The following is a 26867-nucleotide window of genomic DNA, read 5'->3' on the forward strand; positions in this document are numbered from 1 at the left end:
TTACTTGTGTGATGAAGTACGAATTTAGATAGGTCGCTTATTTAAATTAATTAATTAATTACTAATATATACAACTCCATCCAAAACAAAACACTCTAATAATTAAAAAATAAATGTAAAATAAAATTCATCCAAAATCAAACACTAATCTAAAATAAAATTCAATCCAAAATCAAACATTAATCCAATATTGTAAGAAATCTAATGGTTTCGGCCAATGAAAAATAAAATTTTGAAATTATTTATGAATTAAAAAAGTCAAGTGCTTTGTAGATAAATAATTAGGTGACACGTAGATACTTTTATTAGTTAATTATTAATGTTACACATATACAATTTCATCCAAAATCAAACACTCTCATAATGAAAAAATACATCTAAAATAAAATTCAATCCAAAATAAAAAATAATATAATCTAATGTATGAAATATAACAGTTGGTAAATAAGAAGTATAAATTTTTTATTTTAACTTAACAATTTATAAAATCCGTGCATGGACGGACGGGATAAAATCAGTGGGAAATAAACCGGGTCTTAATGAAGGTCATGAAAGACGCAATTTGGATTATACATCCGGGTGCACCCTGTTGAACATTGATTGAAAATCTATTGAACATTGAGAATGATTTCAATGTACATGTACTAGTGAAATATTTAAACTATATGTTCTATGGATTTAAACTAGGAAAATTTGCAATTATTAATCCAACCTTTGCCTGATTTTCTTTAATTAAGCCTACCTATGCAATATTTCTAAATAATCCAACCTTTATGACCCAACTACTATTATTAAGCCTAGCAAGTTAATAACCTGCTGTAACCGGTATTCACCCTTACGTGGCAATATAACCGTTACAATTTTTTTTCCCCTTCTTTTTTTTAATTGTTATTCTAATGTTCGTTCCTCTCTCCTCTGCGATTTAATTGCTTCATCTCTTCAATTTTCGTTCCTCTCTCCTCTGTTCATAATTTCTCTTTTACCTCTTCTCCACCATTGTTGATCCCTCATACTTCTCCATTCGAAGTTCGTCAAAAATAATCAGCAATTGCTATGACTGGGTTAAACCAATCAACTGTTGGATCTGGGTTAAGGGTTAAGAGGAGAGAAGGGTTAAGGGTTTTTTGGAAAAAAAAATTAGAAAATCCTGTTTAGGTGGCACGTGATGTGACGTGTCCAAAATTTTAGGAGGAAAATCAACTTTAGGTGGTCAACGTTTTTAATGTTGACTTTGTAACAGGTAACCGGTCACCCAGGCTTAATAATAGTAGTTGGGTCATAAAGGTTGGATTATTCAGAAATATTGCATAGGTTGGCTTAATTAAAGAAAATCGGGTAAAGGTTGGATTAATATTTATAAATTTTCCTTTAAACTATATATTCATTGGATATATATTTTTTGGGTATGAACAATATGTTCTTTGTATTTAAACTATATGTTCTTTGTAAAACAGGGTGCACAGTGAGCATTGTGCACCCGGGTCCATAAACCATATTTTGTCATGAAAGAAAATAAAAACATGGGCAAATACAAATCCAGCAAAAAGTAACTGAAAAACTTCAAACTCTCCCACCTCCATCATCTTCAATCTTCATCCCTTTTCCAGAAAATAAACACAACTTTCTCCCTCCTCTCTTACTGTTCAACCATGGCGGTCACAAGCCGCCTTCTAAGATTATCAAATTCATCCCTAATTCCCACCACCATTAACACCATTTCTCGTAATTTTACTTCCCAAACTACCCTCCATTCTTCTCCCTTATGGAATGACAATTCTAATAATAATAAACCCTCGATGTTGCGCAAACGTAGAAATGTCCACTGGGTTTTTCTGGGTTGTCCTGGTGTTGGTAAAGGCACTTACGCTACTCGTCTCTCGAAGCTTCTAGACGTTCCTCATATTGCTACTGGTGATTTGGTCCGTGATGAGCTTGCTTCCTCTGGCTCTCTCTCTCCTCAGGTCAGATTCTTCTTTTTCGCCGATTTTGTCAAATTAGGGTTTCTTCTTAGCTGATTAATTTAGCGCCTTTTGAATTTGGTGATTTTGATTTCTAATGTTGGTTGATTTTGGCTTGTGATCGTAACTTTGAATTTGGAGTTGTTATTATTATAAATGCATTATTAGGTTGTAATTGATGCATTGGCCGCGACTAATTAAGATAATGTTTCGAATTTTACAGGTGATAGGGTTTTGGTTTATGGTTAATTGTGGGGTAGGTTTGTTTGATGGTTAGTTTGTATAATGAAGTGTAAGAAGAGGAAGTGATTAAGTTGCATACATTTGATTATCTTGAGTCTCGCCATTGGCTCTATTCTCGTGGGAGGTTGGTGGTGTTTGAGTAAGCAGTGAAACTCCAGGAAAATAGGAACTCCATATTGGAAACTAGGTAAGGTAATGAATGACTTATTGGTGAATATAGGTGGAAACTGTTGTTGGTCAGCTGGAATTTGTAATTGGAAATTCAAAGAAATGGATAAGCTCCGTTTCCAAAAGGGATTGTGATTAAGTTAATAAAGTGATCATTTATTTAAAAAACTCCGTCTAATAATTCCCCCAACCAAAAGAAAGAACCCTCTTTGACTGTTATTGACATAGATTTGCCATTTGTCAAGGTTGGTCCGTTGGTGGTGGGTTGGGGATAGGTGGGGGAGGGGATATTTTATAGATAGGCTTGGAGATCAGAGTATTACTGGTTGTGAATTTACATCAGTTTCCTTAATCCTCTTACCATCTAACATTCCTTTGCCAAGTTTAACACTGAAGAGGCAGTTAGTGGTTTTTTTTCTTAGCTTCATAAAGAAGGAAGGTAAAAATTAGGGTAAGTGAGTGTTTTTCTTCAGTGGCTGCTCTATAAATTTAAAAATGTGAACTTCCAATAAAGTAAGTTATTTCGTTCTCCATCTTCCTTTTTTCCCCCCCAAACCTTAATAAGTATCTTGACTCTGGAAGGACAGAATTTAAATTGCCTGAGAGTTGAACTTTGGAAAATACAGTAAACTTTAACCAACTTGATAATTTTAGAAATAAACATTCACTTGCCCATACCTACTATTCTGAAACGATTTGGGCCTACTTTTGTTTTAAGGTGATTTTTCAGTATTAATCCTGCTTAATGGCTTTCCCATTTGACTTCACCAATTCAAGGGTAAAGCTAAATGTTGCCTGAATGCAAGTTTCAACTCGAACTTTCATCTCCTTGAGTCCTTGCCTTTCTTTCTCTAGTGGAAGCTAGGAACATATCCCTCTTCTTTCTTTTTCAAGCCACGGGCGGTCGACCAAAATGTATAATTATGATCTTCTGCGTGGCTTCCTGCTTGTTATGTTGTTGGAATGTTGGGATTCGCTTTCATCTTCTGCACCGTGGCTTGGGCTGTAGTCAAGTTTCATGCTTGACAACTGTATGTTGAATGCGGTTGTCTGGTCTCCGCTGAAATTGACCTAGACCATTTGTACTAGGCTACTAGCTATTTTCACTTCTTTATCATTTTACCATCTATAGTAACCAGCATTTATGCTGAAAGTGGCTTGTGGTAAGGTGAGAAAAAAATGAAGATATTTTTGTTCTTCTGGTGGCATCATGGTCAGACCCAAGTCAACTTCAGTTGTTGTTCATCAATTCTGCAGATTGCTTGTGAATTACCTTTTACAGTTCTTTTGGCATGACATTTTGTTCATTTAGCAGGGTATCGTAGGACAAACCGCTGATTGCAGACTCTTCTTCTGTTTATTCCTTCTTCCCCAAAAGGATTATGAAAATTGTTAAATTAACATCATTTATTTTTTGCCAATAAGTTTCAAGTTGTTTTAATGTGGTGAACTATTTTGACTCTCTGCTTGTGTTTCCGATTAGTATTAAATAACATTGTAAAATACTGTAGATTGCAGAGATAGTTAACTCGGGGAAGCTGGTTTCAGATGAGATCATAGTGGATCTGTTGTCCAAGCGTCTGGAATCTGGAGAAGCTAAAGGTGAATCTGGATTTATTCTTGATGGTTTTCCTCGTACAATTAGACAGGCGGTGAGCTCTTAAATTTAATTCTTTCAGATATTTATTATGCATGAAGTCAACATATAAAACTTCCATGTAGAGAAGCTGATATTATGATATAGATGGGCCTATACCTTATGAACAAACATGCATATGTTAATGCTCCTGCACTTGTTTGTTTAAGCGTGGAGAGGGACAAAACAGGTGTTGAAAGCGAGACACATGGTCTCATTTCTGAGTAATTACATGAACATTTTTTTTTTTTTAATGCCCATTTTTTTTATTGACAAAAAGTTACGATGGGTAGTTGTGTCCAACACCACAACCTACATTAGATATGCTAACAATACTCCTATTGGCTTGTGCTGAGAGAAAACAATTGTTTGTGCCCCTTTTTGTTATAAATTTTATGTCATGACAGTGAATATTGATTGTGCATGAATAATATGGTTAGCTTTGAAGCAAGGCATAGGCGCCCTAAAATTTCTTTGATTTATAAAAGATTGTAGCACTAAAGGCTTGCATCTACGATGGATCTTTTCTATCATTTGGTTTGACACTTTCTTTTTGTAGCATCAAAAACCTCCACCCTCTCTCTTCTTAAATATTTTGAACCCTCTAAACATTGACCCAAGTCCTTAACGAGTTAACAAGTATAAGGTAGTTTCTTTTAACACTTCAATGATTTTGGATGTTATACTATTGAGTCTTTCTATGGAGGAAAAATAAGAAAGATCTAGTCCAAGAATGAAGCTTATCTTTTCTCATTCCCAGAATCCCAGGCTTTTCCTCGCAAGGGAAGAAGCTTCAAAAATGGAAATTGAAGTTGCAGAGAGGGATGACATTAGTTTGATCTTTCCCCTTAAACCTTCTGGATGAGTACTTCTATCGACCTTTTCATGTTTATCTCTATGTAGACTAGGGAAGCCCACCATATTTCCGTCTTCTCCCCCAGTCCCTAATCTACTTTAGCCAAATGTGTTTGAACGAGCTCCTTAGATATTAGAATATTAGACCATTTTATTGGAGGGGGGCAGTCCATTAAACTGCCAAGAGATAAAAGGTAAATCAATAAGTCTTCTGGATTTTCAAGATATTTATTTATCCCTCCCAATAGGATGAGTTGAATGTAATTTTAAGGCGGTGTGAGAAAAGAGAGCCAGACATCGTAAGGCCATATACGAGAGAGAGAGAGCAAGTTTTTTTGGGGATAGGAGCTTTGCATGGACGCCAGGGAGAAACCAGTGTTTAAAAAAGCGCGCTTAAAGCTCGCTTAAGCGCTGAAGCTCGAAGCTCAAGGGCAAAGGGCTTAATTAGGTCTGAGCGAAGCGTTTGTGAAAAAGCGCACCGAAGCGCACTTAAGCGCATGAAGCGCAAAAAGCGTATGAAGCGCGCTTTTTTGAGCTTCATTGAAATTTTTTTATTTTTTTTTTCAATTTTTCACTTTAAAAGCCTTTTTTTATATGTTGTTATTGTCTATTGGACCACATCCTATTAATCCTTAACAATAGAAAGTGGGCGAAGAGTCCAAAGAAAAGAAAAAAGAAGAAAAAAAAGATGACATATCCTTTTGAAAATACTAGCATAGTTTTTTTTTTGTTTCCTAGTGGATATTACATGATAAACACTATGTTATATGCTTCATTTTGTTAAAACAAGGAGCAATAGGGAAGAAAATCAGATGTTTATGTGTTTTTGTGGTTATTTCAGTAAGATATATATCCATAATGGTAAAGAAACCTTGAATTCTTAAAAAGTGCGCTTCACTTCGATGAAGCTCGCGCTTTACGCTTAAGCTATAGGACTCATATCGCTTTAGTGCGCTTTGCGCTTTTTTAAACACTGGGAGAAACCGAGAAACTCCATGCTTCGAAAGTCTTTCTGCCAGCATTTAGAGTCTAGATTATGTTTGCGTGTAAATTTGGATAGTTAGCTTTAAGAAGGACAAATTACTTCTTTTTTTTATCAACCAGAAGGGCTACTTCATTTGTTTCTCATTTAAAAAAAACTCCTTGTCCTTAAAGCTAGCGATGAAAGACCATAGATCATGTTAATGTGAAAATTGAGATAGTGAGCTTGTGGTTGATGAGAAATGCTTTCAACAGTTCAATGATCTTCTTGGTCCTATTTTGCTTTTTCTTGAGTGTTTACCGAGTGGATAGATGCTTGCTAGGGTTCAGCATTTTAAAAAAAAAATCCTACTCTCTCTCTCTCTCTCTCTCTCTCTCTCGTCAACCTATCTATGAACGGGGAACAGAGAGACAATCAGGGTTCTCTGAAAGAAAGTGGCTTAAATGGTGGAATTGTTCCTACAATTTCTGAGAGGATGCAAGAGATTGTTAATGGGCCAAGCTTTGGTGAAAAATTTGATGTATCCTGTCTTTGAGGGATTATTAAAACCTTTCTTACCTGTCCGTTGTAAACATTCTTGGAATTGAAACATTAGGCTTGATGATCAAAGTGATGCGTATGAATTGTTAAGGTTTTTATTTTCCTTTTTGTTGTATACTTTGGCGGCTTGGCAAGTGAGCCCAAAACTGAAGTGGCAAAAGCCAGAAGCTCAAAGTCGACCAGCCTGAGTTGGACAATCTTAGGCCCGCTTGACAAATTCAAGCCTTTATTTTTTTGTTAGCCGACCATCATCCCTGCTAAACTGGGGCTCAATAACCCTTGAAAGAGAGGGAAAGCAGGGTGGGAAGGGGGGGGGGGGGGAGAGGAGGGAACTCAGGGAAGACTGCGATTAGAAAAATGGAAGACAATGAAATTTGTGTTAGCAAGGTAACATTTACTGTCATCCAGAACAAAAGTGAGTGAGAAAGGTGGTCATTTATTGTTTGGGTGTCTGAGTGAATATATGAGGATATTTTGACTTCATTCTGGTCTCCTTAAATTACCTTAGATGGTGTATGATATTACTGTTTTTTTAAAGTGTAAATGCTACTTTTGGTTTGTCATCATGAGATTTAAGAAAATGTTTCAGCTTTTGACGATAAGTTGCCATAATTAGTTTCTTCACATTTTGATATTCCAATTATGTTCAATGAGTTATCTGCTATGAAGCACGGTAACACTGTTGTGGTTGTGTTTCAACGTTTCCGGAAATGGGATTAGTAGTTAATATTAACATTGTCCATCATGGAAAATGGGGTCATTTTCTTGAAGTTGATGTACCATGAGAAGTTAGAGGGATCCATAGATTAAGTCAGGGCTGAGATTTCTTTTTACTTTTAGGTGCTGTGTGTGTGTATGTGTAGGTTTGTGTGTGTGTGTGTGTGGGGGGGGGGGGGGGGGTAGGAGGAAGGATGAGCTTTCTAATTTCTGAATCCTACGCTATGAAACTGTGGTGCTTAACTGAGGGTATTGTCTTATTGATTAAGGTTTGTCCTGAATCCTGATCAACATCCACGCTGAGTTGTTATCACGACGCGTCTCAGCTGCACTATTACCTGTCTGCTGTCTTTTTATCACAATTTTGTTGTCATTATCTTTTTATGATTTTCCTGTGTAAATTGTGTTTTCTTGTAAGTTATCATTAGCTTTTGCTGAAAACTGGGGTTGGCTGTTTCCTTTAACTAAGTTTGCCTAGTTCTGTAGATACCTACGCCGTCAGCTTCTGACTCAGTAATTGCATATTAATTCTTGATTTGGTGGCATGGACCAGAATTACCAAATTCGCCAAACCCTTCTCCCTGCTCCCAGGTGAACTGTGTTCTTGGTTATTCTTTTGGAGTTTCAGGTTCACTTTGGTGTACTAAATCAGGTCAACTTGCTAACTAGTATTCTCAAAGTGGTGATTGAAGAATGAGAAGACCAATCAAAGAGAGACAAAGGTTGGCTAAAAGTAAGCTATGCAGAAACTCACAAGTAAGCACGCGAGCATCATAACAGCCTGCCTGTTTTCTGCTAGATTGTCATCCTAGATCTTTCTTATCATTGCCTCAGAGAGAGATGAACCATTAGTTATTCATGGGCTTCTTCTCTGTCCTCTCTCGGTCTCTCCCCCTCTCTCATTAGTCCTTTTGCTTTCTCTTTTGATCGTTTCGTAACCTAGAGTTTGGGTTAAGGCCCGAAATTTATTCTCTAATGTCTCTTCTATAATATAAAATGGAAGTTGGCCCAAGGAACTAGGCTTTATCAGTGCACAGCAATGTTTGGATTGGACATGTGAATTGGGTCTAGATTGTTATGATTTTTAGAGGATTTCCCCGATCATCAGCCTCTCCTTTTAAATGCTGCAATGATAAAATCAGTTGTGTAAAACTCCATTGAACGTAATTCATTGTGAGAACTGAGAAGCGTACTGCATGCCCATAATATGTTAACTTGTTGAAACAACTGCAGTACAGCAGCAGTAGGCAACAATGGATGGACAAAGGAGGAGTTGCTGATCGCTTAACATGGTGTCCTGCAGGGAATTCATGTTCTTAGATTGGGACTTAGTTACCTTTAGATGATGCTTTCTGACAATGAAACATATATCTGCTCGTGTCCAGCTACATTGATATTTTTCGACCAGTGTTGAGTATTTGCTAATCCCCCTCATCCTCGGTGTGGACCGTGATTTATAACGTTTCGGAACTGGTACATGGTATGATAGTAGTCATAGTACAATTTTGAACAAGTTGAACAAAAATAGGTAAATGCATCTTTGACCTGTTCAACTTAACAAGGCGTACCACATTACAACACTGGTTAGACGACAAGTGGGGGACAATTACCATAAAACTTCGGCGAAACTACTTTCTGTTTTAGACCAAAAATTTCATGACCATCTCTACTTAGTTAATTAAGCTCGATTTGACTGGTATGCAGAGGAGATGAACCCTTTCTTGAACTTCTTGGTGAATGACTCTATCTTCTCTCTGTGTACGGCTGTTGCATGTCGAGCTAGCTAAATATTTCTGACATTTCACTTTGCTGCGTTTGGAGTGAGAGACAGAGCATCCAATAATAATGTATTTTTTCCTTCGAGGGCAGGTAAAGATTTATGGTATAATGATGCATATGAGGAGAAGAAGAACATGACAATGCCACTCATTTTTACTCTTCAAATTTCTGTAGCGCTCATTGTTTGTGAGTTTTCCCCTGCACAGGCATTTTTCATCGCCAACATTAACCCTGACTTCCATATTAAACCCATTGTTAAGCGATGGAACTGCTACGGTGCTACCTAATAATCTAATATGCAATTGGCAAGTGAAAGGTATACATCATTTTATGGAAAGCCAAATGCTAGGCTGTAGCCCTGTGATCTCTCACTGTTGCTGGACACATCTTCAGTTCAGCCACATCAAGAGATAATGTTTACTGCATCTGAAAGCATACAAGACTTCTGCAAGAGGTAAGTTTGATCACTGGCTCCCGAAGACGTAAATAAATATTCTGCTCGCAAGACGTAAATTAGCCAATGTTCTATTCAATTTGTTTGCTTATAACTTAATATTCTTTCTTAGCTTCAGTGATCTTTATTTGTTCAGATTCCTTTGGTGATTTCCTTCTCCTTTCTTGTTATTTGGACATATATTTATGTTTGTTCCATTATGTTTTTCTGTTGGGGTGACAGGAAATTTTGGAGGGGGTTGTTGATATCGACTTAGTGGTCAATCTTAAGCTCCGGGAAGAGGCCTTACTGGCAAAATGTCTTGGCAGAAGAATCTGTAGTCACTGTGGTGAAAACTACAATGTTGCATGCATCGACATAGAGGGTGACGAGGAAAGCCCTAGACTGTACATGGCTCCCCTGCTTCCACCTGATGAATGTGCGTCAAAGCTTATCAGCCGCCCTGATGATAAAGAAGAAGTTGTGAGGGAGAGACTCCGAATTTACAACGAATTGGTATTTCTTATAATTTTAAGTGCTCTGACATTTTATTTCCTTTTTCTCCATTCCTGCATCCCATCCCAAAAAGGCATTTGAGTTTTGTGATGGTTGCAGATGAATCTAGTTTTTTGCATATCTTTGGCTCCCTTCTATTGGACTTATTTTGTCTGAACTTTACTGAACTTATTTGAACTTATTTTAGCTGAAAAAAACTTATTATCTGAACTTATTTTGTCTGAAATAAGTCAAAAGAAGTCGAACAGAACAGAGCCTTATTAACACGTGAGTTTATAACTTTCATATTCATATGCAGACTCGGCCTGTCGAAGATTTTTATCGCAAGAGGGGAAAACTATTGCAGTTCAATCTTCCTGGTGGAATCCCAGAATCCTGGCCAAAGCTGCTGCAGGCTTTGAATCTTGATGATGATCACGAGGACGGTCAATCTGCTGCAGCTTGATTCACTATAACAACTTTCTGTACCATATATTGTCTAGGTTAGTGATTGATTTTTTCAAACAAGGTATAGTTATATTCAAATAGAAAGTATGAATCCCTAACATGAATTAAATCCCGGAACGAGTTAGTAGGATGTATCAGGTTTGCTTTTTTCTGGGTTTACAAATTTTTTAAGGAGCAGAATTAGTACATTATTACAACAATTTGTCAAGGTCAAAATTGTAGCTCCTGTATTGTTGTTGTCAAAATATCTATTCAAAGAAGAAAATAAAAAATTAAAGATAATTTGACCTGTGGATCTACTTGTTATTTAATATGATTATCATATTTTATGGTGAATTTAATAAGAAAAATTGACTGTATTTCCATTGGCTAAACATGCAGTAGGTTTACAGGTATTGGGTTTACTTTTTGATTTATTAATTAGTGCTATGATTATTATGTATTTTCTTAAAGCCTTTATAATATCTAGCCTTAACACTTAAATATTAATATTCCACAAAATGATTTGGTGTTAATGTAAAGCATGTTAGGCAATGTTTGGTAGTGCAATGTGCAGACGAGCAATGAATTATTTACTAGTCCTAATTTTGGAGGGTTGTTAAATGGCAAAATTTCCGTCAAGAAAAAAAAGGAAAGAACTTTGGCAGTTTAGCTTGATGTAGCATCATGCTATCAATGGGCGTGTAACTGTAGCGTGTTTGTTATCATTTTCTGTTTTCAGTTTTCAGTTTTCAGTTTTTCTGTATTTTCGAAAGCTAAAAGCAACTAGATAAAACAGAGAAGTTCAAAGTTTCAATTTACAAAGTTGCATAATGTAGGTTATTATTTAGGAACGGTTTGAGTACTATTTTGAGCTGTTATAACCAGTTAAAAAAACTGAGCAAAGGCAAGTGGATGTGGATGTGGATGTGGATGTGGATGAAGTGGGAGCCAAAGATGGTTGTGGCCCGGTCTGGACAAAGGTCCGACCCGACCCGTCACGAAAAGCTTGGCCCAACATGAGCACAAAGTCGTGGGCTAAGGTTTGGGCCTAGGCTGCAATTTTTTTTGGAAAAAAGCTCAATAAAGCACACAAAATTTTGTGGGCTTAGGCCCTATTTACGAAAAAACATGGCCCGATCCGATATAAAGTAGTTTGATGTGAGTCGGGCCATTCAAGCCAGGTCTGTGGGCTCGGCCCAAAGCCCAACCCAACCTGCAACCAGCTATGGTGAGAGACACTTGAAAGTTGATTTGGGAGGGAAAAAGGAAAAAATGAAAGCTGAGTGAGAGAGGGAGTATAACTGTAGAAGAAAATAAAGAGCAACCTCATAGCCTGAGAGAGTGAGAGCCTGTTGCTGGAGTCGGGCTGGAAATCTTAAGCGGAGGCCGAAATTAGTTGTCGCCCACCCGAACTTCGTGAGTCATGACATAAGCCAGTATTCCTCTTATACGTAGTAATATACGGATTATTACACATTTATTCCCTCAAACAAAAAAAACAAAAAAAAAAGAATACACATTTTTAATTTAGGGGTGCCAAAAAAATACCACCTTTTAAAAAATCTAATATTTGCTAAACTCTTAGAGCGCCACGTAAGATTGCTAATGGTTTCGGCCAATAAAAAATAAGATTTATAATTTATTTTTGAATTAAAAAAAATGAGTGCCACGTAAATAATTAATTATGTGCCACATAGATATTTTAATTAATTAATTACTAATATATACAATTCCATCCATAATCAAACACTCTAATAATTAAAAAATAAATCTAAAATAAAATTCAATCCAAAATCAAACACTAATCTAAAATAAAATTCAATCCAAAATCAAACAATAATCCAATATTAGAGCGCCACGTAGGAAATTTAATGGTTTTGACGAATGGAAAATAAGATTTCAAAATTATTTATGAATTAAAAAAAGTCGAGTTTCACTTAGATAATAATTAGGTGACATGTAGATAATTAATTACGAATACTACGTATATATAACTCCATCCAAAATCAACCACTCTAACAATTAACAAATAATCTAAAATGAAATTCAATCCAATATCAAACAATTCCAATACTCCGTGATATATATAACAGTTTTATTTTAACTTAACAATTTAATAGAATCCGTGCATAACACGGGTTAAAATTTAGTATTGAATATAGGGATAAAAAAATATGGTATCATCGATTAAATTATTTGTGATTCAGTTCCACTGATAAAAGTCTTCGAGAGTCGTTCCCAGAATCCCAGGGGACCAAAAAATCGTCAATTAAAATATTTGCTTAATAACGTTTAGACATAATAGTTTAAGTGTTTAACATTAGCTTCATTAAAAAAAAAGTTCTTTGTCGCCTTCATGTTTGCATAATTTTAGTTTCCAAATTTCACTCATCAATTTCTCTAATCATTCAATACCCGTCACTAATACCTATCTAACTTCTAAGTAATTAATTTCTGAATCGAGGTCTTAGAGATGATTCTTGTGTAAATCCGAATAATGAAAATAAGCAATGTGGCGAAGTCAGGAATTATGGTTGAGTTTGAGGGGTAACCTAATCGAATTTATCCCTAGCTTGGAGGCGAGTTTGGAAAGAAGTTTGAAGTCAAACTCTTTGGGTAAAAGACGGCAGCAAGTATGGAGAGTTTGACAATCACTCAAGACTCCATTTTTTTAATCCAACTAAATCATATCATGCTATGTCATCACACTTTATCCTACTTTTTTTTTTTTTTTTGAAGTATAGGCAAGTCTTGTATGAGTCTACGAATAATTTGTAAAAATAGGGAGAATTTTGTGTGAATTCGAATAATGAAAAAATTGGTCAAAATTAGTTGAAAATTGATGTGGCAGAGTCTGAAGTTTGACGTTAAGGTGAGTTTATTTATTATTTATTATTTATTATTTCAAGTTTAGCCAAAAAAATCTCAGAAAAACAGGGTCTTCTACTTTGTAAATTTGTACAAATTTACGCTGTTAGAAAACTATGATTATAGATTTTAAAAAATCATTCATTTATGTATTTTCCCTCTAAATTATGGGCCTAGTTTGGATATATTTATATTACCATTAATAATTAAGCATTATTTTATTTTTATCAAAGCAAGTCAAACATTTATGTTGATAGGAAAAAGAAAATGTGATGGGTATATATTAGTAAAAGTAAAAAATGATCCCTTCTAATGTTGAAAAAGTTAAAAGCTGCTAGAGAATGAGGAAAGGGGCACATATAGTTAGAAATAAGTTCAGATGAGTTCAGTTAAGTTCGGATAAGATAAGTTCAGGAAAAATAAGTGAAATCAGGTGAATAGAACGCAAATACATAAACCATCAACAATTTAGTTGGGTGAAATAAGATAAATTAAATTTGATGACGTGACATGGTTTGATTGGAGGAAAAAAAAAGTGGGGTTTTAAGTGAGTCTTGGATTTTCAAACTCACTTCAAGACTTGGTGTAGTCTTTTACCACATTATCCCAAGATTTAGGCTTGAGACTCACCTCGAGACTCCCTTCAAGACTAGGGATAAACTCACCCTAAGGTGAAAGAAAGAGAATGTACGTGTTAAAAGGGGAAAAGAAGAGTAATAAAACGAGAAGATATATGTGTCTTCTCCAACAATTATGCAATCCATTAGAGTATGTACTCCATACTCAAGCATGGAGGGAGTATGAATACTCCGATCCTCCAAAATTGAAGAAAACAGGAGGAATATCTTAACATTTGTGGATGTTGTTTAGTGTGTTACTCGTTAATACAAAGATTACAAAAAGGTCAAACGCTCTTACGATTGTAGGGGCAAGAACCCCTTTGGACCCCTATGGAGAGAGTTTTATCCCATGGCGTGTGTATTAAGCTTTATTGATATAGTTACTGGATTAGATCACGTGCATGCAGGATATTAAAAAAAAATCATCTTTTTTTGTAAAATATTTGAGTGATAAAAGAGTAGTTAAAAAATAAAGTAGTATGGAGTACAAATGATTTTGCAGATTAATACAATTATGATATATTTTATGATTTTACAAATATTATTTTTGAGAAATAAATTAATTACATTTGAAAATTTCATTGACGATCAAATAAATAGGGAATAATAAATTTTTAGTCTAAATATTGAATATTTTCCATAAAAGTTAATTGAAATAAATAAATGAATAAAAAAAGAAAAAAAAGATTGGCGGGAATTTTTTTAATCAGGAGGTGACACGTGTCACTACTAGTGTATGTTTTAGTATAACTAGCTTCTGAGCCTGTTCAATGAACGGGTAAATTATATAGTAGTTGTTAAGCGGTCTTTAAAATGCTAATTTTGTTGAGGGATTATGATTTCGGTGGGTTGAAAGTTGAAAAAAAAATATACAAATTAGATGGTGGATTAATATCGAGTGTTAAGGAGGGAGATGGGGTGGAAGAAGTTATATGAATTAAATGGTGAATTGATTTTGAAAGAGAAAGATGGATTGGGGTGTTGAAGCTGTAAAATAATTTGTGAAGCAAACAACAAAGGAAAAATTGAAAAAACAAAACAAAATAATAGATGAAAGATGGGATGACACATGTCATCTAATAATCCATGGTCTTCCTTTTTAAATACTAGGTACTGATGTACTCCCTCCATCCCGGAATACTTGCACCTCTTTCCTTATAAATTCGTCCCATATTACTTCACCGTTTCTATAAATGATAAAATTTTATAAATATTATATCAACTAACCCCCCTTCATATGTTATTTTGTGGTCTCATGCACCAACCCCTTACCCCCTTTAAAAAGTTGACACATATCCCTATCTATATTAAAAAAAATACCCCACTATCAACTACCATCTCATTAAATAATAAGTTAATCACAAATTCTTATTTACATGGGGTGTACAATAAATATTGTACATCGAAGTTAAAGTTGACGTAAAATGCTTAAAAGTTACACATATATATGTAAAATTTATTTACTTTTTAGTAATAAAATTTTTCATTTTAATAAAAAATATTTTTCAAAATCACTAAAAATGTATTAAATTAATCATTTAACACTTTAAAAGTGTTTATTTATAACTTTTATTTTAATAATTAAAAGTTAGAGAAAACTGAGTAAAAGTTAGAGAAAACTGGATAAAAGTTATGTTGGTGCACAATAAATTTATTGTACAACTTGTGCATGCAAGAACTTTTGTTAGTTAATTACTTTGTATTAAACTCTGTATCAGTCAAACCGATTCAAGTATTCCGGGATGGAGGGAGTAATAGATATGAATAGTTTTAAATAACATCAAAGGTTCTACGGGGCTGGAATTTCTTTCATGACAATCCAAATTGAGGTAATGACAGTTTGAATTTAGATCCTACAAATTTCCTTTAGTTATCAAACAAGGCAACGTGCGACCTTTAAGTCATCTTTAAGTCGTGTTACAATAATTACATGACATGCTTATGTTTCAGGATGTAAATTGAAAACTAAAATATTTAACTTATACGAAGTATAACATATTATACATGTTTCAAAAAAAAAGTAGGAAAATATTAATATTCTTATTTGTATTCCTTCTCTATATCGACTACCCTATTTACAATTTTCATAGTAAAAATATTGCATCGGTAGTAAAAATATTTTGATAACACATAACCTACGTGGCGCCTATATGTACTAATTAAACTCCGCCACGTAAGATTGCGACAACCAAATGTTGTCGTAACTTGCGACCTTTATCATCACCCCTATTTATTTAAACGGAAAATCATTTTCTTTTAGTGATTTTCCATGAAAAATAGTTTTCCTTTATTTGTTTCCTTGTAAGAAAAGTTATGTAGGAAAAAAAAAATGGAAGTGGAAGGGGATCGAAATGGATAGGAGGAGAGAAAAAGAAATGTATTCCGTAAGGGAATGAAGAGAAAAATGTGGCATACTTTTTTCAAAAGGAAAATTGTTTTCCACCTTTAACAGAACAAACAAATGAAAACTAAAATTATTTTCCGGGTAAAATGTTTTCCACCCAAAGAAACGGAGCCTAACCCCCTAGCCTTGAAGTTCAAAATATGTTTTTTTTCCCATTACGTCAAGCTTACCAAGCGACTTGCGGGCTAAAATGTGAGAAGTAATCGAAATTCCCGAAATACGCCTTATTTTCACAATATTCTCATTCCATCGTCCATGTAAGCAAGGAAATCTACCCTTATTTATTTTAATGAGTCAGCACAAAACCGTCAACTCTATTAGCAATTACCTAAGGTAAACCGCTAATTATAATTGAATTGACGATTTATACTCAATGAAACCGTCAATTCAGTAGTAAGGGTGCGTTTTATTCACCTTATTTTCACTTATTTTTCTTGAACTTATTTGAACTAAACTAAACTTATTAAAATTTAACAAAACTTATTTTAGTTATACATTATACTTTGAGGGATAGTTATACATTATACTTGCGTAACTCTTATTTTTCCTGAACTTATTTGAACTTAACTGAGTTTATTTTTCCTAAAATAAGTGTAAATTAATTAGGTGAATAAAACAAAGTCTAAATTTTCTGGGTGCTCACGTCTCTTGCTTCTACAAGACTACCAAACCACCATTTTAATTGGAGGTTTGTTCCTTAATGAAACCGCCAGATAAAATGACGGTTTTATTTAGAAATATACCGCAATTTCAATGGATAGTTTATAATTGTCGAACGGGGGAAAAGTCCATTTTTACAAAGTGTTGTATATGCTAGAAAAGACTAACATTTTTCTACAATTTTTGAGATTTTTTAGCATTTTTACCGAAAATCGTTCAAACTTACCTTGGTAAGCTATATTTATTGAATAAATTTGGTGGAATTATGCTATAATATAGTAGTAGTTGGAATAGCAAATGGACAATTCCAGAATACAAGAATATGATACTCATCCAAACAATGTGCTTGTAGTATTCTCGTTCAAAAAAAAAAAAGGCTTGGTGTGAGTGTAGTGTAACTGTCAACTAACAAATTACAAGGAGGAACTTGATTCAAGCTCTACCAAGTATTTTTGGATTCTCTCAAGTCTCAACATTCTATTATCGAAACACTTGGTTCCCAAACACTTGGTATAACCAGCGCATGAATATTCTATTATCGAAAAATATTTAGATAAAGATAAAGTCTCATACGAAGTATAAGGAAATCTATTACTCCCTCCGTCCCAAAATTATCTTCCTGCTTTCCTAAATGAGCGTCCTAAAATTATCTTCTTGTTTCTAATTTTGGCTTTTAAGGTCTCCACTTTCTCATGTACTATATTAATTAAAATTGAATTGAAAACCCCATCCATGTACTATATTCCACTTTTCCCATGTACTATATTCTCTTTCACATGTACTTTATTCCACTTTTCCATACAACTCAATCATCATTTGTACTTTATTCCACTTTTTCATGTACTATATTCCACTTTTCTTAAAATCCGTGTTTTTGGTCAAACAGGAAGATAATTATGGGACGGAGGGAGTACTATATATTAAAAGACGATTTTTAGACGTTTGCATGGCACGTGACGTGGCGCTTTTCCTCAAATCCATAAATCTATGTTATTAATACACTCTCATTTAGAAAATGAGCAATAAGCATTACACATTTACACGTGGCGCTCTCCATCAATCCATAAATCCTTATGGTTTATATAAGATTCGAATCTGCAACCTCCACTTTCAACAATAGAGCATTATCTAATTGAACTATGTCCTTTTACATGTAAATTGCAAAAAATATTAATATAATGTAGAAAACTTATTTTGTGAATAAGTTCTAACATAATTTCATTAAACAATATAATAATAATTAATTGTTATTCTCATATTACAAGAATTTGTATCTTTAACGACAACCTAATTACGACTGGTCAAAAATCCCGTAGCAAAAGCCTTTTCGACGGGGCTACCAACCAAACAAAGACGGGAACGACCGTCGCAAATGTCTTTTACGACGGTTTAACGACAGGATTTTCCATTAACGACGACCCCTTTTTATGACGGGTTCGTGACATGAAATCCCGTCATTAATCAACAATTATTGGCCTTTAGCGACGGGATTTCCCGTCGTTAATGTACAAATTTTTGTAGTGTCACATGCTAATAATCCGGGGGCATCACCCGTGCCTAAATACTAGTTAAAATTTAAAACATGTGTGTATGTTCAGTAAGACTGCCACCATTCTTTAAAGAGACTTACCCTTAAATGCAAAATACACAAATCAATACCTAGTATTTAAAAAGGAAAACCAACTCCGTTTTAAGGACACGTAAACAACATCATTTTGAAGACACGTGTGTGAGGGGGTCGAAAAAGCATGAGGCTAATGCGTGACCTCGTCCCTCGTGGGCGTGACGTTGTCAGATCAAGTGTAATTGGATTTCCTGTGAGTTTACACCCAATCGAGTAGTAATATAGGAGTCGCCATTCAGTTTTTAACGACAATGAGAAAAACTGACAAAACCCGGTTATCGTGACATAAAGAGAGTGCAATTATGTTCGACCACGACGGCCATAGGTTCCCTTGTGATCCCTGGTGTGGGGATCGCTCAACGTACACCCGCAGGGCAGAGATTGAGAGTTCGGGGGACTGTAGCTACCGAGAGGAGTGCTCATCGATAATACTCCAGAGGCAGGTTATCCTTACTAGCTCAGCATAAATAATTGAAGGGACATGCGTTAAACTATTAAACTATTCTGAATTGATTTTAGCAATATGCAACACATAACACTAAATCGATCGTGATTATCTTATTTAGATTGATTTAAGGCACCTAGCATGATAATTCAATTGTCCAAGTTATTACCTTATTAGGCGTGATAGATCAATCAAATTAATAGTTTGACAATTTTATAAAAGGGTGATGAAAGCGATTAAATCATATGAGGGACACATTACAACGCACCCTTGAGAGGTGCGTTGTGGTTCTCAGAAAACTAACCACTTGGCTTTGCTATTTCTCCTTTTATTTAACGAATCTCGGGTTTCTAAGCAATGTTCCAGTATTTAGGCTTAATTCATCGAGTTACAAGGGGCAGGCTGCGTTCTGTTCGACTTTTGGGTCGATTGCGACAGAACGCTGGATCAATTTCGCAGCGTGAGGCTTAGGCTTAAGGCTAGAGTCAATACTCAGATTATAAAATTGTGTGTTCTTTTCACGTCGGTTTTGAGGCTGTATTTATAGGAAAAGGGTGTGTGGAAAGATAGATTTTAAGATACGAATCCAAAAAGAATCCGGAGGTAAAACGGCCCCAGGCATTTTCAGCGCCCAGGGCTGGGCGCCGAAGATTTCGGCGCCCAGATCCAGGCGTTGAAAATGGGATCTGGGCCGAGTTCTTTGTCAGATTTGGACTCTTAGAACACGGAGCTTTTGAGATTTATCCGAGTCTTTTAGTGCGTATTAACTTTATGACGGAATGCGTTTGGGCCCGTTACGAACTCTAGGTTCGTTAGGAATTTAATTAATACGTAACTCTTATTTTCGAATTATACCAGGAATGCAAATTCTATCTGTTTTAGGATTTATGTTGGAGTGCAACACCTAATTCTGACAGGTTTCTATCCTTTATAACTTTTCCACTTTTAACAACTACCTTTTACGGCAGTTACTATTCTTAGCAGGTTTCTATAAATAGCAGTTTTGGCTGAAATGAAAGGGTGATTGAGATTCGTTTATTTTATAGGAGATGCGTTGCCAAGTGGAGATTTATGTTCTCATCATCGAACCTTCCCTTTCGGGAATGGGGACAAAAGTAGGTGTCTACAGTTAGCCCCCACTTTGACTGAGTCTCGAGGTGAGACGATGGTCAAAGTACTAGACGGAGTGCGTCATACAAGCCATGGTGTATGTGACTTGTTTTGCGAGGGTCTCACGAGCCCCCGAGTGATAACATTTGACTTAAGGGTCATCACTTGAAGTGTTAACACATTCCTCACGCGTCATTGGAATTTGTTAACTGATAGTATAGAAACTCCCTCACTTTGTCATTGGAAGTATCTAAAGATGTTTTCGAAATCAAAGCTATAAAGTGTAACTAGGCCTGGCCAAGCCCAATCACGAGGTAAAACATTTTAAAGATTCTCATTTTCAGGGTTAGCTAAACGAGAAAACCCCCTTGTTTTTATAGGACGTAAAACGAAGGAAAATCCAGCACATCGTTCTTTTTTGGAAAAACGGAAAACCAATCCTTTGATTTTTGGAAAAGGGAAACCATCCTTTGATTTTTGGAAAAGGGAAACCATCCTTTGATTTTTGGAAAATGGAAACCATCCTTTGATTTTTGGAAAAGGGAAACCATCCTTTGATTTTTGGAAAAGGTTAACCATCCTTTGATTTTTGGAAACGGATAAACCGGGAAAAGTTAACGCGGCAGCGACTAAGGACCTGCGCGGTTAGTGGCGCAGACCCCGCCCGCTGAAGGTGGGCGAGCCTGTCCGCTGAGGGTGGACGCCACGTCCGATAGAAGTGGAAGAATCTGTTTTGGTGTTTTTGAAAATAAGGACCTAAGCGGTTTGTGACGTAGACCCCGTCGGCTGAAGATGGCGAGCCTGTTTTTTGTTTTTGGGTTAGTGACGCAGACCCCGCCCGCTGAAGGTGGGCGAGCCTTGTCCGCTAAGGGTGGACGCCCCGCCCGCTGGAGGTGAGCAAACCTGAATTCGTCTTTTCGATTTGGGACTCGCGTGGTACGTGCGGCGATCTTGCCCGATTGAGGTGGGCAAGTCCCTATTTCATTTGTTCTTGTGATTTCTTTTGAGAATTTCTTTTTATTCATTCTTGTAAGAGCGAATTCTTTCGAGGGATGCTCGGATTTAGTTGCAACCTGAATGTGGGTTGACAACGTGCTTAGACGGACCATTGTCCTGTGGTCATCATCTTTCATGGTTTTGAGCTAGTCTTTACGGCTCAATTTTGCCACTACTTGGTTCCTTGATTAGGGGACTATGTATAAGTATAAACGGCGACCTTTGTCTTGAGGTCGTAATCCGGTTTTATCTTTTGAGTTTATCCAAATCACGGGATTTCGTACAGCGTAGTCTGGGAATATTGTTTTAACTTTGCATACTCTTTTTTTGAAATACATATTTTCTTTCGAGCCCCCAAGCACTCGTGCTTGACGCTCATTTCTTGTCAAAGAAGTTCCTTGGGGATACGCATTTTGCAATGTCCTTGATCGTGTTTGGGATCGTGCTCGTAAGTGCGAGCGATCTTTGTAGTGGTATGCTACTCTTAACAAAGCCGTGAGGTGCGACTTTCAGTAAAGAAATCTGCAATTTTCAAGTCGAATGGATACGGCAGGACCCTATAGGAGTCAGGACTTCTTTTGGGCCTGGGTGAAGGAAATAATGCCCTTGGTCCAAGTATGCATTCTATGTTAAGTCTAATAAGTGCGGTTCAGTATTAATTAACAAGTTAATAATTCAGTGAGATCAAGTGAGCTGAATGCCTAGCTAGAGGCCGCTTCAGTTCAAGTGGAATTAATGATATTAATCCACAGCTTACTCTTGACTGAACCCGTAGGGTCACACAAATAGTACGTAAACGGATCAAGTATTTAATGGCATTAAATACTCCATCTATGGATATTCGGAATCGACGGATCTTGGTTTCAGTGGGAGCTGAGATCGTCACAGGCAAGAAATGAATGCTCCGGAAACGATGATATTGCCGGAAACGGAAATATGGATCGTATCGGAAATATAAATATTATCCAAGTCGTAGATGTTGCCGGAAACGGAAACATGGTACGTATCGGAAAATATTATCGGAAATGGAAATATTGCCGGAATCGGAAATATTGCCGGAAACGGAAATATTGTCAGAATCGGAAATATTATCGGAATCGGAAAATAATTCCGGAAACGGAAATATTAAATATTTGTTCGAAACGGAAATTAATTCCGGAATCGAAAATATTAAATATTGTTCGTATCGGAAATGAATTCCGGAATCGGGAAATTAATCGGAAGCGTATCGTACGAATTAGCATCGGACGAGGCCTGCCAGACGAAGGCCCAGCACGAAGCCGGGCCATCGCCCAACAAGCCAGCGCGCCACAACGCACCAGCCAAGGCTGCGCCAGGCCCACCGCAAGGCAGGCCCAGCGCGCGCCAACGCTGCGGCAGCGTGTGGGCCTCGTGGCAATGGGCTGCGAGCTCGCGGGCTGCGCGCGCGCGCATGGCGCCCCTCGTGGGCTGCTGTGCGTGCGTGTGTGTGTTGGTATGCTATACGAATCCTAAAGCTATCAGGTTTCGACATATGATTAAATTCCTAAACCTAAAAGGATGAATTAATTAAATAAGAATTCTATTAGGATTCTAGTTTAATTAATTCGTATCCTAATAGGATTAAAATTCCCTTTCCATACCTCTATAAATAAAGGCCTAGGGTCATTATTTTGTATAGAGTATTCAAGTATTCAAAGTGATTTTTGAGAGCAAAAATTCAGTCATACAATTGCCTACATTAGCCGAAAATTCTAAGTACCTTAAGGGCGATCCTAGTTGGTCAAGCTTAAGGCGGATCCGGACGTGCTGTGGACTATCTACGGAGGGACGACACTTGGAGTCCTAAAGACTTGTTCTTGTTCAGTTCGGGCGCAGCTAGGGAGGGCACGCAACAAAGTGTATGCATCTAAACTATGCTAAATGATTATGTGTAAATAATATGCTTTCCTGGCTTTATGGTTTTTCCGCATGATTCATGAATTGTCATATGTATCATAACCCAACACTGGGCTCATTTTCGGCGCCCAGGCCTGGGCGTTTTGAAATAATTCACGCCCAAGTGGGGCGTTGAAAATATTGTTTGGGCTGGTCTTTTGATGACACAGTTGGCCTCTTGTTCGTTCGTTTATTTCTTTTTGGAAATTCTACGTATTCTCTTCTCTTTTGTTTTTCTTTATTTTTGGGACGTAGAATTACATTGGAGATCACAATGAGTTGAGTGATCGTGATGATTTCTCGAGAAGCCGTAGCCGATTGGTGGACTACGGTGTTTGTCGCTTTGGGGCGATTATTTAAAGGAGCTGTCGCTCTTAAGGCGTACAGTTATTGCAATAGTTGGGCGAGTCTATATGGGCCGAGGAACATATATACCTTGAGGCGTAAGACTTTAATCGCTCTTGTTGTTATTTTGAACGTATATTTTTTTCTTTTGAACGCGTTCGTGAATGTTCGATACTTAGGATGATGATACGTATGTGCGAACGAGCGTTCATAGAATGGCCGTCGCGTGCGGTCCATTAATCAGTTTGCTTGAATCATTTTTTTTTTTTGAGCAATGACTGATGTTGAATAGTTTGCTTAGAAGCTTGATAGGGTTTAGGCCCATTCATGAAGTGGGCTCAAGCATCGTGCCCTTTTGATCGTTCAAACATTTGCTTTGAGACTTTTTTTTTAATTTTGCTATGGTCGTTTTGTAGCTTGGAGCCCCCAAGTATGCATGTTGGGATGCTTCGTTTTGGCGTACGATTTTTGTAGGTTCTTTCGAGAAAGATGCCTTGGGGTTCCGCTCGTGTAGGTGCGAGCTATCCCTTCCGTGGTAGGTAATGTCTTGCTACCTTTAATCCTTAATGTAGAAGTCGTGTGGCTTGTATTTTGAATTCGGGCGATAAATAGTCTTTGCCTCATGCTCTTGGTCATGCCCGCATTAGTGCAATATGCCTTACTCTTTTTTTTTTAGACTTGTACCGTGGGATAGTTGAACTTATGGTGCGACGTAGGCTTGTGTGGCCTAGCAGCGTGTCTTAGAACATTCCTCCAGGTGTTGGGATATCATTATTATTTTTTGCATTGGAGTACTTCATCACGCCTCGTTCAGGTGCTCGAACAAGTGTAGCACCTTCCGCGTGGGTGTGCACGGCTTATTACTTCGTTCGATGCGAGGATTCATAGATGTTTCTTTTTTTTCTTTTTTTTTATCCTTGATTTTTCTTTCGCTTTTGCTTTGGAACGACGTAGACTGTGTAACGGGTGCTTGTAGGGCGAGCGTTATGTGCAGTAGTTTGATCGGAGTTTTGGTGACTCGCGATTTTCAGTTACCCTTGTTAGTGGGGTGACTTTATATATTCTAAGTAGCGCTTGGAATTTGGGAAGGGTTGTAGCCATTCTAAGGTTCGTTTTACACGATCAAACCTTAGGGTTGTGCCCCTATAACGTGTGTATAGCATTAGCGTCGAGAATTTGCGATAAAATCGTCATTTCGAGCATTTTTAGAGTGTTTTTCTCAAGCCCCCAATTGTAGCTACGGGATTGGCTTGGTGCTATAATGCTTGGCATTCGTTTTTATGCATTCATGGTGACATGGATCATGGATAGTTTGAACCAGACTCGTTTAGTGCGAGGTACGTTCGAGTAGTGATTTGCTACTTCTCTTGTAAATGTCGTATTGTGCGACATTGCCATGGTCAAGGTAGTCACATGTTGAAGTGTGCCTTGACCAAAATCTAGGTGCCTTTCTTTACCCATAATCATATTTAGAAATCTTTTTGACTTACTTGCGACATCAAGATAAACGCATACTTAGCTTAAAACAACGACACTTTATTATGTTCGAAGAAGTCTTTGAAAATTATTTGAAATCCGAGTCCTACTGTGTACAATCCGACGTGTCCTAATTAAGTTGACTTATAGAAGGGTTCGTACAGGATTACATGAGTGAATCAAAAAACTGTTACGATTTTCGAAATGATGTCTAAGGATTTGCTGGAAGCCAGGGTGCGGGCGTCAAGATATTACTTGTGCCCGTGTGGCACATGCTTTAGGCTTTTAGGGCCATCATTTCCAGAATTGCGGGAATATAAACCGCTTTCAAATTGACTTAGATTTACTTGGTGTATGTCTGCACAAAAGGTCAAGGTATACTTAGTTCTTTCCCTAGCTCTTTCATTTCAATTTTTAGCCCCCAGTTGCTATTATGTCTTCTCATTAATGATTCTTTCAGATTTCGATTTTAGATGCTCGTGTCATATGTCTGAGTAGGGTGAGCCTTGGTTAAGTGCCAAGTCCTATTGACAATGTCTAATTTTTTCAAAGGAGATTCGCAAGCATTTGAATTACCATGAACGGGTGCCCTGAGTTCGAAGGAATGATGGGGCGATGCCGTAGAACAATCCTCTTTATTGCAAGCTTACTGCCTTTACTACTTGTTGGCGATTATGACTGTGTCTAGTGGTGAAAGAAGGTCTTTAAGTGAGTTACTTTGCTTTAGGGAGGGTCAAGTCGAGTACTTTAGAGGTCATGGACGCTCGCGCTAGCCCCCATTCAATTGAGACAAAGCGGTCTTTTGAGTCTTGGCTAAGTGCCTAGGAGTGTGAGTGCTCCTTCTGGCAAGGGTACGTGCCCTTATTATTTTTCGATGTGTGCTCATTTTGGCATCTTGATGACTTGGATTCTTCCTTTGACTTAAATTTTTCTTTCGATTTGGGTTGCAAGTAATTAAATTTCAATAAGGGACTCTATTTTTTATTCTTGTTATTCTATAGGCTTTAACATTTCTGCAAATTGGTTGGACCGAATCATGGATTGCCTACATATCCGCCTTAAATAGATTTAATTTGGAATCAGGTCTTGCGTAGTTCTTAGCCAGAAAATGGTTTCTTAGAATGCCGATTTTAAACAAGTACGTTCGAGTGGAATCGTAATGTTTGAAATAGGGTGAAATAAGTGTACGAAAATTTTGGAGCGTGCGTATTTTGCGTATTTTATATGATCTTCTACCCCCCAAGTGTTCGTTATTCCTCCGCATGTATATAGGAAAATATACGAACACTTTTAGGAATTGGGAGTTGAGAAGTGATAAGCAAGAACGGCGCCCAGGGCTGGGCGTTATTATTTTTGGCGCCCTGGCCTGGGCGTTGAAAACGTGTTCTGGGCTGCCTTTTTGCGCTGCTCCTTTTCGTTTTGTGCCAAATATTTGCGAATCTTTTTTGTGCGCTAAATGCTTCTTTTCCTTTTAGACGAACTTTAAAGGCGCTTTGCAAAGATTCTTTTTTTTTTTTTTACGTTAAGCGTAGAATGTACTTTTCATTTGTCTTTTTTTTATTCGTGACTCAAGACGGCTTGAAAGATGGGTTGAATGAGATAGGATAATTTGTATAGGTATTAGTCAAGCATGAGGATTGGAAAGGGTAGAAGATCGTAGAACTTTATGTAGTTTTTGTGGTATGATTTGGATTGGTTGACTCAATTCTTTTCCTTCGTTTACTTGGGTAAATTTCGCACTTTGGGAGGTACGGGCCAAGTATTTCATGGCTTGCTCTTTTCGCTCTCCCTTTTCTCTTTCTCTTTTTTCCTTTTTTGCTTGGGATCTCTCCCCCTTTTTATTTGGGCTAAAAGGTAGATGGTTGTGGTCTTTGAGTCACGAGGCGAGACTGAGTGAGCCTCGTTTGGTAGGCCTATAGTGGACCTTTAATTTTAGTAGGCCTAGGGTGGACCTTTTAATTGTCCTACTTTGCAAGCGTATTTAGTCGTTTCTTAAAATGTGCAAATAGCGTAGATTCAAAATGTTGTTTTTACTTTATTGAAATTTAACGAAAGAATTACATCGAAAATAATTTTTTTGCTTCTTTTCAGATTCCAGTTTCCGGGATTTAATTGGAAGTTGTGATTTAGACTCGAACTTTCATTA

General features: G+C 36.9%; 1 protein-coding gene across 1 annotated transcript; it reads left to right on the plus strand.

Annotated features, from left to right (window-relative positions):
- The first annotated feature begins 1465 nt into the window (after window positions 1–1465).
- On the plus strand, window positions 1466–10567 carry LOC110792993 (probable adenylate kinase 6, chloroplastic). The gene is made up of 4 exons (XM_021997822.2): window positions 1466–1961; window positions 3881–4021; window positions 9555–9827; window positions 10126–10567. The coding sequence occupies exons 1-4, from the start codon at window positions 1650–1652 to the stop codon at window positions 10270–10272; spliced, it is 873 nt and encodes a 290-aa protein (XP_021853514.2). The 5' UTR covers window positions 1466–1649; the 3' UTR covers window positions 10273–10567.
- Window positions 10568–26867: the final 16300 nt, after the last annotated feature.

The sequence above is a fragment of the Spinacia oleracea genome, chromosome 1 (genome assembly GCF_020520425.1).
Source record: "Spinacia oleracea cultivar Varoflay chromosome 1, BTI_SOV_V1, whole genome shotgun sequence".
Taxonomy (NCBI): Eukaryota; Viridiplantae; Streptophyta; class Magnoliopsida; order Caryophyllales; family Amaranthaceae; genus Spinacia; species Spinacia oleracea.